This window comes from Gobius niger (assembly GCF_951799975.1).
Source record: "Gobius niger genome assembly, chromosome: 14".
NCBI lineage: Eukaryota > Metazoa > Chordata > Actinopteri > Gobiiformes > Gobiidae > Gobius > Gobius niger.
The window spans coordinates 1,670,397-1,682,633 of NC_136865.1; the positions used below are offsets into that span (position 1 = coordinate 1,670,397).

Sequence of the window (12,237 nt, forward strand, 5' to 3'; positions counted from 1 at the left end):
CGGCGAGCGCAGACAGGCCGAGGAGGGCGGCTGGAAACACGGCCACACCCCCTGGGAGGGCCCGTCCCAATACCCACACTGCGCCCTACGCTCCTCTATGAAGTGTGCACTTGTTTGAAGTGTTAAAACACGTTAAAATAAATGTATATTGGATATTAAGGATTTATTTGAGCTCGCTGTGTAATTGAAATTTTAAACGTGGAGTGGGTGACTAACTGGTATCTGGTAAGTTTTATGTTTTTATACATCCCAAGTTTTTTGAAGTGAAAAGTTGAAATAGATTTTTATATGAGCGACTGCACAAAAAAAGCAATGAAATTGTTAAATAAATAAATACCGGTTTCATCCGATATTTATGCTTCTTTCCAAGTAACCTTGATTGTATTTACGCATATACAGCGTAAGAAAAGTTGAAATATTTTGGCACAAGACCCGCAGCCATTGTTCTGTCTCTTTGGCAAAGCATACAGCCCATAATTCTTTGCGGTACAGACCAAAGTCCCCTTGGATGCAGGCTTTGGCGAAGTGCGGATCAGGGGTGCAAAGGGGGCGGGACCAAAGACCCCTCTGGAGCATTGGGACGCCCTACGCACTCGCACCCATCATCGGTATTGGGACAGGGCCCCGAGTAAACGCACAGGGGTTTAACCTCTTAACCCCCGCCTGAACCAAGCACATTTCCTCCAGTTCGACCTTACCCAAATCTAAAAAGCGTCTTTTAAAAACATCTAAACGGCAACAAAAGCAAAACAGGCGTCAAAACAGGGATGAATAAGTAGCGCAAACGTGATGACAACACGAGGAAAAGTCTTTCAAGTGAGGCGTCCCACTGGCCTGTAGTAAGCTCCAGCCGAGAAGCTTTTAGATTTGGGTAAAGCGGAGCTGAAGAAAATGTTCAGGCCGAGGTTAAGAGGTTAAAGAATTGAAAGAATTGAAAAGCTTTTCTGCTGCTGCCTGTGTGGACGGCTACAGCTTATGGACGAGTGTGGCCTTTATGTGGCGGCAAACGGATCCTTTAACAATTTAGTGTGTGCGCCTGAAATCACAGTTCTTCATAGAGATTCTAGACACATTTCTGTGATTATTATACTGTACACAAGGACAAAATGAGAACAGGAACTGAAAACTGTTCCTCAGAACAAATCCCCCGTTTTGTAAATGAAACACAAAGCGGTCTTTACGTTTCTGTGATCTCTCGTGCACACGTTTCTTCCCCGTTTGTGAGTGACTGTGTGTTTTGTGTTGAAGCTACAGTCGACGATGATCCCAGGCCTGAACCTGAACGCTCTGGGTCTGTTTCCTCCTGGGGCCTCGTGTATGGGCCCCTCCATGTCCAACATGCCCCCGGGGGCTCATGGAGGGCCTTCGTCCTTCGGGGTAAGGCCTCACCATTCCTCATCACATGGGTTTGGATCATTGATGGAACTGTACTTTTTTGTCAGCTTTTAGGTCTAACATGATGCAGTGTAGAATTCAGGAAGTGCAATAGCGTGCAATGAATGATTCTTTTCGACCTGATTCTAAATGAGTTTGATATTTACCCCCTCATTACAGCAGTGAGATGAATGGGGCCTCACTGCCCAGTGTAACATAGACTCTGGATTTACTAGTATTAATATTACTATTACAAAGTGTTCAGCAAAGTCATACAAATACAAGTGGTTTGTGTTGTGTTTTGTCTATACAGTGTCAGACTGATGTGTGTAATGATGAGTCACTAATGGGTGAATGTAGTGAGCGAGTGGTGCTGGTCGGTCAGCTTAATATTATGCTTTATCTGTTTTCTTTATTGTAATGTTTTTTTCCTGGTTATTGAAGAATGCCAATGGTGTCTCTCCTCAGTCCCAGCAAGAGTGTGAATCTGTGCACCTGTTCATCCCGGCTCACGCTGTGGGGGCCATCATTGGGAGGCAGGGCCAGCACATCAGGCAGCTGTCGCACTTCGCCGGGGCCTCCATCAAGGTGAGCCCTGATCAACACCTCCATCTATATCCATCAGAGGCATCAGCCCAAGCACTAACATGCACACAACCCTAACAAGGGAGACAGGGGTGGTTTGCCTGAGGTGATGCGTGGACTTGGGCTGCCCCCTTGTGGTCGCTGACAATGTGCAGTTACATTAAAAATATGTCTGCACCAGATTTAGCACTCTGTAGACCTACACAATTAAAATTCCATAAGAGTTAAAATTACAAAACAAAAGGCAGTTCATACAATATAAAAAGGCAGTTTACAAATAAAGTACAATATACAAATAGTGTAAGAAGTGCAAATTACCAATTAGTGTGCAGTGTTAACAGTGTGTAGCACTTTATTTTTATTTCAAAATCCTCATTACACATTAAAACACAATACAGTGTAATAGCCATCAGACGGTACCCGCGAGGGGATCATCTGATGCCAAATACCTGTCTGGTACTGTTAGTGTGGGCAGGCCTGGTGGTCTCAAAGCCAGTCTTTGAGCCCGAGAGAAGCTGTGAACATCTGCATTGTGCTTTAGATTGTCTGGGAGCCCGTTCCACTTTGATGGCTTTGTAGGGAAAGACTGACTGGGAGAAGGCAGACTTTTTTTATGGAACAATGCAGACTTTCTTTTAAGAACATGGCAGACTTTCTTTATGGAACATTGCAGACTTTCTTTATGGAACATTGCAGACTTTCTTTATGGAACATTGCAGACTTTCTTTATGGAACATTGCAGACTTTCTTTATGGAACATTGCAGACTTTCTTTATGGAACATTGCAGACTTTCTTTTAGGAACATGGCAGACTTTCTTTTAGGAACATTGCAGACTTTCTTTTAGGAACATTGCAGACTTTCTTTTAGGAACATGGCAGACTTTCTTTTAGGAACATTGCAGACTTTCTTTAGGAACATTGCAGACTTTCTTTTAGGAACATGGCAGACTTTCTTTTAGGAACATTGCAGACTTTCTTTTAGGAACATGGTAGACTTTCTTTTAGGAACATTGCAGACTTTCTTTTAGGAACATTGCAGACTTTCTTTTAGGAACATTGCAGTCACCCCTGCATACAGACCTTAATGCTCTGTTTGTTAGCTGAGCATAGCTGTACATATGTACATATGTACATTATGGATTTTGTGAACCAAGTGGATATCACCGTGTACCTGATCAAGTTGTCAAAGCTTAGTATACTGTACTTTTCAAGTATATTGCAGTGGTGGTACCGCCAGGGCCTGATGATCTACGGGGGTTTAAAAGGGTTTGTTTGGCTTGAGACCATGCGTGTACTGTTTGGACCAAGATGGTCCCAGTTTGCATAACACAAAGTGAACTTTATTGTCCCGTAGCTAATGCTAATGTGTCCTCTGCATTCGACCCATCCTTCGACACCTCTGAGATGACCTATAAAGAACAGTGGAGCCAGGCTGATGGTCAGAATCACCTGGCTCGAGGATTCACCTATTGTGCATGTTTTGGGGTGATGAGGGAAACCGGAGAAAACCCATCCAGACATACATTTTGGTTTGGTCATAAATAATTTTCTCACATCTAGTGGTCTATAGAAGAACACACTAACACAACGTGATGATGATATTATTATTATTCTTATTATTATTAAAGGCATCACAATACTGCAACTCCTCAGTATAAAAGCTTTCCTTAGATCAACATAATGCATTTCAACAGTAAAGTGTTGGTTTTGCCTGATTTAAAGATTCCAGGTGAAAAAGTGTCTAAAAGTGTTGGTGCTTGTGCTCAGATTGCGCCTGCAGAAGGAAAGGACTGTCAGCACCGGACTGCCATCATCGTGGGCCCCCCAGAGGCACAGTTTAAGGTACCGCCCTACCCTCTGCTATTCTGTCTCTATTTAAAGCCACGCTGTAGACCGCTCTCTAATTATTGAGCTTTTAGCCCCAGGAAGGCTATGACAAAACTACAACTAAACCAAAGCTGTTTCTAATACTTTTGTATGAAAACCATGTTCAAACAGATTTGAAACCTTCTGTTCTTGCAAACTCTTGACACCGGTCCAAGGTAAACAAATGCAAATCTATGGAAACCTTACTAAACCACACGGAATGTAGGGAGTTCCCTGAGCCTTCATGTTGCCTTGTCACAGAGTATCTGAGTAAAAGCCCCTGAAAAATAAAGTGTCGGGTCAACCATCCAGAATGAACTCTCCAGAGGTCACGTGACTTCTCCTCTCGTTATTTCCATATTAAGGGAACAGGCCGCCGTTTCTACACACTGAGATATGTTCTTACCTGAGACCAGTGCACAACTGTCTGGTCTCTACGCATGCGCTCGGTCACGCAAAAAGACCAACGATTAGCATGTAGCCTCTCCTCCTCTCCTCTATGGAGCTCTTCCACGTTTTCCCCATTTAAATACAGTTATGTGAGTAGTTCAGGTAGGAACATGTCTCAGTATGGAAGTGATAGTGTACAATTATGAAATACCTCAGGATTAGGAGTGAGTTCCTGATGGACAATCCTGAGTCATATGTAAACATCACGTTGAAGAATACGTCCATGTCCGGGTCAGTAGGAGTAACACCAAGCCAATAGACGCACAAATAATCATCCTAAATAAATCAATTTTTTCAATGGGGTGAAGTCACGTTTGATGTATTTTTCAGCCAAATTAACGGCTGAATGAATTAAATGCAGCTACACACATTTATTGGGCTGCAGTGTGTGTTTTTTTTTTTATGTTGAAAATATCAAATGCTAGTTTTGAACTGTCTAGTTTAAGATGGCCTGATGCATGACATTGATGTTTTCCCCCCTGCAGGCCCAGTGCCGTATCTTCAGTAAGCTAAAGGAGGAGAACTTCTTTGGACCTAAAGAGGAGGTGAAGCTGGAAGCGCACATCAAAGTTCCCTCGTTTGCTGCCGGCCGCGTCATCGGGAAGGGCGGCAAAACGGTAATGCAACAATCCTACTCCATCAAATCAAATCTGAACAAACATGCATTAACGTGCAAACTTAATGCTTTATTCGAGAGTATGTTGATTTCTGCGCATGTCAAATCCTTTCCACTCCTCAGTTTAGTAGAATTATCAGTTCATTTCTTGCAAAAGTTTTGGTTTGCCAAACAAACAAGACGTCACTCTACATCGGTCGACAGAGGGTCTGTGCTGCTGCTTTTCTCTCTGGCTGCAGATGCCGTTCCCACAGGGTCCTAGTGTGCCTCATGTTGCTATTCCTCGCCCGTTTTGCATTTGGGAGGTACAGGCTGAGAGAATAGCAAACAAGAAGAGAAAACTCTGCATTTTGTTCAGTATATTATTGGATGAACGTTTCCTGATTGTGTTCAGCATGCTCTTAATAGAGTTTGCACTGGAATGTTATAAATTCACTGCTACCATGGAGATCTGCCATGTTTGTTGTACTAGCAAACCTTTACATAGACTAAATAACATTAGTTAAAACAGAAGGGGAGAAAAAAGCCATGGGACAGCTCCATTCACTGCTGAGTCACTGCTGGTAAATACACTGTAGTGTTCCAATGTTTTATTGTCAGTAACTGCAGTACTATACTTTTAAATCTCCCTTTGTTTATAAGAGAAAAGCTTGCTGCAAATCCCATGATGCTTAGCGATATGACGTCACAATCCTGAATCCCCATGGATTCCCATGTGCCCACTGGACCCACATGGGGATTCAGGATCCCCTGAAACATTTACAAAACCTTAAAAAACTTTTTTAAGGTCTTGAAAATGCTAAATTACCTTGTAACAATATCTAATATATTACACATGTATCATCTAGGACTAATTTTCTTAAAAATCACAACATGTGCTTTCTAAAATGAGATCAGATAAACGTTGTTGTCCCACAAGGGGAAACTTGCTCTGGGCACAAATGCAGGGAACTTGGTAAGAGTCCGATCCAATCAAGCACACCACAAATCCACTAAATATTTACTTTTGAAAAATGATGTGTTTGTATGTGGCAGCATACCATGAAGCAGCATGCCTCATGTTTTTCTGTCGTTGCCACCAAAGCCACTTTTGGTTTGGATTTCACATAGATCAGTGGAGGCAGCAGGAGATGGCTCCTTCATGAGATTGAGCTTGTGCCGCCTCCACATGTGTACTGTCAGAATGCAGCCTGCAGGCAGGATGACCGTGCAGGCACAGCTCTTCAACAAATGCACAATAGGAATACCAGGGATCGGACGATCCACTTTTGTCACGATACTCAGGGCCGATCTGGTACGTATTGCGATACAATAAGTAACTATGAGGGGTAATATGTTAACCTTAACATGTGTAAAAAGAAACAGTAGTTTGTCCAAAATGTATAAATAAAATGCTTTCGACATTTATTAAGTGTTAAGATTGAAAAGTGCATTAAAACTTAATGTTATAAAGTGCTGTGTAACTGTTACTGGAAACAAAGGAGTGATGATAAAAAAGCCTCCTAACACAAGGATAGAAAGTCTTGTCATATTTGAGGAAGTATCACATTACAATACAAACAATATTTTGTCCCAGCCCTAAAACATGCAGAATAAAAGACCGTACAAGCCAGTAGTGCCAACTGCCACTAGATCAATGGTATATATGTAGAATTGTACAGTACCATGACTAAAGTGAAAACCTGCTCATCCCACTGGGTGTGCAGATGCACTAGCAGCTCAAAGCTCTGAGCACAGAGCAGCAGATGGGAGTGTTCCAGTGTGAAGAACTGACTTAAAGGGATATTTCATTTTTTATTTGTAATTCAGGCAGTTCTTATATTTGAAGAGTTTCATGGCGCTGGGCTAGTGCAAGGCTAGCTTCTACGATGTCAGCTAGCCTGCATTAAATACAGTGTGACCCACTCCACACACCTGAGGCAAATCACTTATAACACCAGACTAACCATATAAATGTATGTGTCGATAGAATAATTTTAACCATTTTGTATTTAAAATAACTTGTATTTGAGCAGCATCAGCTTCATGGTTGTATAAGCTACGCAGCGGCGGAGTGATCTGCTAGAAAATAGTCCCTCAAAATGCGGTCATTCATGTGATGCAGGTCAGTTATATTCCAAAAAATGATTCTATGGACACAGACATTTATATGGTTAGTCTGGTGTTATAAATGATTTGCCTCAGGTGCACTGTGGAGCGGGTCACACTGTTTTTAATGCAGGCTAGCTGATACCATAGAAATGTGCTAGCCTTGTACTAGTCTAGCGCCACGAAACTCTTCAAACATAAGAACTGCATGAAAAACAAAAAAAATATCTCCAGAAATCAGCAACACTCTGGATAACGAGGAAATGAGGCTCTATGTCAAAAATCCTGAAACATCCCTTTAAGCCATGGCTGTTTTCCACCTGTGTTTTAACGTGTGAACGTCTGTAGGTGACGGAGCTGCAGAACCTGTCCTGTGCCGAGGTGGTGGTGCCCAGAGACCAGACGCCTGACGAGAACGACCAAGTTGTGGTCAAAATCACCGGACACTTTTTTGCCTGTCAGGTGAGTCTGAGGGTTTAGCGGAGCCCGGGCTGAGGGTTTAGAGGAGCCCGGTCTGAGGGTTTAGGGGAGCCCGGTCTGAGGGTTTAGCAGAGCCCGGTCTGAGGGTTTAGCGGAGCCCGGTCTGAGGGTTTAGCGAAGCCCGGTCTGAGGGTTTAGCGAAGGCCGGGCTGAGGGTTTAGCGGAGCCCGGTCTGAGGGTTTAGCGGAGCCCGGTCTGAGGGTTTAGCGGAGCCCGGTCTGAGGGTTTAGGGGAGCCCGGTCTGAGGGTTTAGAGAAGCCCGGTCTGAGGGTTTAGCGGAGCCCGGTCTGAGGGTTTAGGGGAGCCCGGTCTGAGGGTTTAGGAGAGCCCGGTCTGAGGGTTTAGGGGAGCCCGGTCTGAGGGTTTAGAGAAGCCCGGTCTGAGGGTTTAGCGGAGCCCGGTCTGAGGGTTTAGCGGAGCCCGGTCTGAGGGTTTAGCGGAGCCCGGTCTGAGGGTTTAGCGGAGCCCGGTCTGAGGGTTTAGCGGAGCCCGGTCTGAGGGTTTAGGGGAACCCGGTCTTAGGGTTTAGGGGAACCCGGTCTTAGGGTTTAGGGGAACCCGGTCTTAGGGTTTAGGGGAACCCGGTCTTAGGGTTTAGCGAAGCCCGGACTGAGGGTTTAGCGAAGCCCGGTCTTAGGGTTTAGCGGAGCCCGGTCTGAGGGTTTAGGGGAACCCGGTCTTAGGGTTTAGGGGAACCCGGTCTTAGGGTTTAGGGGAACCCGGTCTTAGGGTTTAGGGGAACCCGGTCTTAGGGTTTAGCGGAGCCCGGTCTGAGGGTTTAGCGGAGCCCGGTCTGAGGGTTTAGCGGAGCCCGGGCTGAGGGTTTAGAGGAGCCCGGTCTGAGGGTTTAGCGGAGCCCGGTCTGAGGGTTTAGCGGAGCCCGGTCTGAGGGTTTAGCGGAGCCCGGTCTGAGGGTTTAGCGGAGCCCGGTCTGAGGGTTTAGCGGAGCCCGGTCTGAGGGTTTAGCGGAGCCCGGGCTGAGGGTTTAGAGGAGCCTGGTCTGAGGGTTTAGCGAAGCCCGGGCTGAGGGTTTAGCGGAGCCCGGTCTGAGGGTTTAGCGAAGGCCGGGCTGAGGGTTTAGCGGAGCCCGGTCTGAGGGTTTAGCGAAGCCCGGGCTGAGGGTTTAGAGGAGCCCGGTCTGAGGGTTTAGCGGAGCCCGGTCTGAGGGTTTAGCGAAGGCCGGGCTGAGGGTTTAGCGGAGCCCGGTCTGAGGGTTTAGCGAAGGCCGGGCTGAGGGTTTAGCGGAGCCCGGGCTGAAGGTTTAGCGGAGCCCGGTCTGAGGGTTTAGCGAAGGCCGGGCTGAGGGTTTAGCGGAGCCCGGTCTGAAGGTTTAGCGGAGCCCGGGCTGAAGGTTTAGCGGAGCCCGGGCTGAGGGTTTAGCGAAGCCCGGGCTGAGGGTTTAGCGGAGCCCGGTCTGAGGGTTTCGGAGAGCCCGGTCTGAGGGTTTAGCGGACCCCGGGCTGAGGGTTTAGAGGAGCCCGGTCTGAGGATTTAGCGGAGCCCGGACTGAGGGTTTAGCGGAGCCCGGTCTTAGGGTTTAGGGGAGCCCGGTCTGAGGGTTTAGCGGAGCCCGGTCTGAGGGTTTAGCGGAGCCCGGTCTTAGGGTTTAGGGGAGCCCGGTCTGAGGGTTTAGCGGAGCCCGGTCTGAGGGTTTAGCGGAGCCCGGTCTGAGGGTTTAGTTTTATAATTCACTCCCATGTGGACTATGTGAGGTAGGTGTCTAACCGTTCTTGTCTCTTCGTAGCTGGCCCAGAGGAAGATCCAGGAGATCCTGGCTCAGGTGCGCAGGCAGCAGCAACAGGCGAAGCCCCCAGGCGGCCCTGGGCCCGGGCCCGGGCCCCAGCCCCCGGTCCCCCGCAGGAAGTGAGGGCTCCAGGGTCCACACTGCCACATGGAGGTGCCATCATCTTGAAGGATCTTACTTGAACTGTCTGTGGCGCCTGTAGTCATTGCCTTGACCTCAGACTACCCTCATGGTCCTAGAGGCCCTTTTCAGTTGGTCCCTAACACACACGTACCCCTTCAGTGGTGTGGTGCTTCAGCCCTGACGGGGACTCGACAGTATCTTTGGTTTCTCCTTAGTGTTTCAGTGGTTGTTAAAGCTTTTGGCTCCGTTTTCTGGGGAAAAAGGCATTGCGATGGAGGTCCATGTTGGGCCATAGAGATTTATTTGGGGGGGAGGGTTGGCTCTGATTGGGTTGCCAGTATGGGAAAAGATTAGCTTCAGAGTGGGGCTCTTTCGGGGTCCTGGCCTTGACGATAGGGGCATTTTATAAATTCGGATGCATTTTATAGATAGACCTATACACATAGAAGTATATATATTTGGAGGTGAGGGCAGTGCACTGACTCAGTGAAATGGTGCCCGCTGCTGCCCTGAAAAAGCAATTGAATATGCATTATACGCAACTACCTCAGGATCTAGTACCTCAAGAAAAAAGAAAATGATTATATATATGGAAAAATGTTCCTTTCTTTTTTATTTTGCTTTTGTGGTATTTTGTATACTTTATAAAGCTGATAGTCTTTGAACATTTTTTATTTTTTTAAGAAAAGTTAAAATTGGGTCCGCTGTCGCCTGCCCTTCCCCTTCCACGCTGTAGGTGGCAGGAGTCGGGTCGTCTTGGCGCAGCTCACGCTGATCACAAAATGACCTTGGTTTTTCTCCCGAGGCTCCATCCCAGAATAACCAACTCGAGACTAGTTACCATGCCAACCGTTCCCAACAGCAGCGATGCCATTTGATTTTTGGGACTCAACATTATCGGTACTTTGATTTGCCAGGTCCGGGCCTGGGCTCCGCCCTGGTCCGGTCCGGCCCCGCCCCCCTCCCCGCCTTCTGGACTGCCTTTTGTTTTCGTCACCTGTAAAGAATATCTCCGCATGCCGAGGGTAGGGGGCGTCACACGGATAAGAGACATTTTGTTTTGTGTTTATGAGAAGGACTTAGCTAATTAGAACCTTCAGTACGTATCAATATGTGATCTGTAAAACGACGAAAGAAAAAAACAAACAAGCGGCCCCAGTTCTGTGACACAGGCCGGAAAGGAATCTGAAAAGGCAATGATCTTGGCAAAAATTTGGTTAGCGGAATGTATGGTTATGTTTAATGTGTCCACGCTTCCACAGTAGAAAAAAATGCTCTACCTCAGCCCGAGCGCTCCATACCTCAGCTCGTCCACCGGGGGCACTACACCGAGGGGCACAAGGTCCACACTGCCAAAAGAAACGCGCCGTTTATCACACTTGAAACCACAATTTTGTGTAGTTTTGGCTAATCTAGATTTAATTATGAAGTTATATGGGTGGTATATCATTGTGGAACAAGTCATTCTCTTCTGTCGTAAGTTATTGATTTCTTTATGCCACTTCACGGCGAAATTTAGTGAAAATCAACGGCAGCTCAGTTTTACTACACAAAAGAACGTCTGCGTGTTAGTTTCCAGACCTAAAGTGATCCTTTTTTTGTATTGGCAGTTTTTTTTAAGTTTCTTCAGTATGAGAGAAAAAGTATCAAAACCTGCAGAAATAGCTTTAAAGTAAAAAGAAAAGAAAAAACATCTAAGAAGAAGTCCTGTCAATAACTACTGGAAATTTTGAGTTCAAGTGTTGTTTTTTGGTTTAGTTTTCCTCAGTTTTTGTGAACATAGTTTTGGCAGTGTCCCCCTCCCGAGCGTTCGTCCGATCTACCTCCTTAGACACATATATGAAATAGAGGCATTCTTTTATGATTTTGAACCCAGTTTTCCCTAAATAAATGAAAAGTCTCCTAAATATTTTCTTTCCGCTGTTGAATATCCTCTTAATTGAAACTTAAAAAAAAAAAAAAAAGTATTTTTTTTCCTGCTTTCTTCTCAGTGGTGTGGCGTACATATATCGGAACTCTTTTTCTTTCTGGTTTTTGCATTTGGTAGTAGAAGGAGCAAATCCTTGAGTTTTCTTTGGTTTGACAGTTGTAAAGGTGGGCCGGTGCGGCTCTTGGCTTTCAGTGAATGGACTCCGATTGAACTGGAAACGAGCGTGTTGTTTTCTTCCCTTCAGCAGTCATGCTCGTGTCGCTCACAGCACCACTTGTCAAATGCCTCTACATGAATAAAAAAGTATATCAAATTCCCATGGTGGTGTTTGTCTTAAATGTGAGAACTTTACTTTTCATCTAAATGAGTACTAAAGAGTACGTGACAAATATCCAAAAGGTTTTTGAAAAAAAATCAAAACTGAGATACAGCGTTATGCATAAGTATGGGCCCCCCTTTAACTATTAGCCTGGCCTTAGCCATCCATGAACTCCGGTCAACTATAATTTCCCTACATGTACGTCTGGGCTGATCTCAGTGGCCGCGTTACATCGGTTGACTTTCTACCTACCATTCAGCGAGCGGGGGAGGCGGGGCTTGTAGGTGACGTCAAGCATTTGCGCCGCATTTGCTGGTTGTAGTTTGGCGATGGCGGCGGATACGAAAGTAATGGAAGCTCTTCGATCCGTCCTGGCTCAGCTCCCAAATATCCAGAAATTAAGATTGAAGCCCAATCGAGCGCATTACATATGTCACGACCAAACGCTAGCGAAAATCAGATCCAATTGATTCAAAGGAGTTCCCCCCCCCTCCCACCTGATAAGTAAATACAAGGGTCTGGTAAAACCAGGCTACCGTACTATGGGCCACAAACATAAACATATTTAATTGAAATTTTATGTGAAAGACACACACGAAGTGACACACAATCGTGAAGTGAAATGAAATGTATACATGATTTACTTTTTTTTAAACTAAAA

At 45.8% G+C, this 12,237-nt stretch overlaps 1 protein-coding gene across 2 annotated transcripts in view; it reads left to right on the forward strand.

Annotated features, from left to right (window-relative positions):
* Positions 1 to 10,804, forward strand: part of igf2bp3 (insulin-like growth factor 2 mRNA binding protein 3) — a 37,994-nt gene extending 27,190 nt beyond the window's left edge. The window contains exons 10-15 of one of the 2 annotated variants that reach the window (XM_079570549.1): positions 1,249 to 1,377; positions 1,843 to 1,962; positions 3,728 to 3,802; positions 4,762 to 4,893; positions 7,329 to 7,442; positions 9,205 to 10,804. In XM_079570549.1, coding sequence (XP_079426675.1) covers positions 1,249 to 1,377; positions 1,843 to 1,962; positions 3,728 to 3,802; positions 4,762 to 4,893; positions 7,329 to 7,442; positions 9,205 to 9,327 — 693 coding nt within the window. In that variant the 3' untranslated portion in view covers positions 9,328 to 10,804. The remainder of the gene's footprint in view (positions 1 to 1,248; positions 1,378 to 1,842; positions 1,963 to 3,727; positions 3,803 to 4,761; positions 4,894 to 7,328; positions 7,443 to 9,204) is intronic. The other variant, XM_079570550.1, reaches the window with a different exon arrangement.
* Positions 10,805 to 12,237: the final 1,433 nt, after the last annotated feature.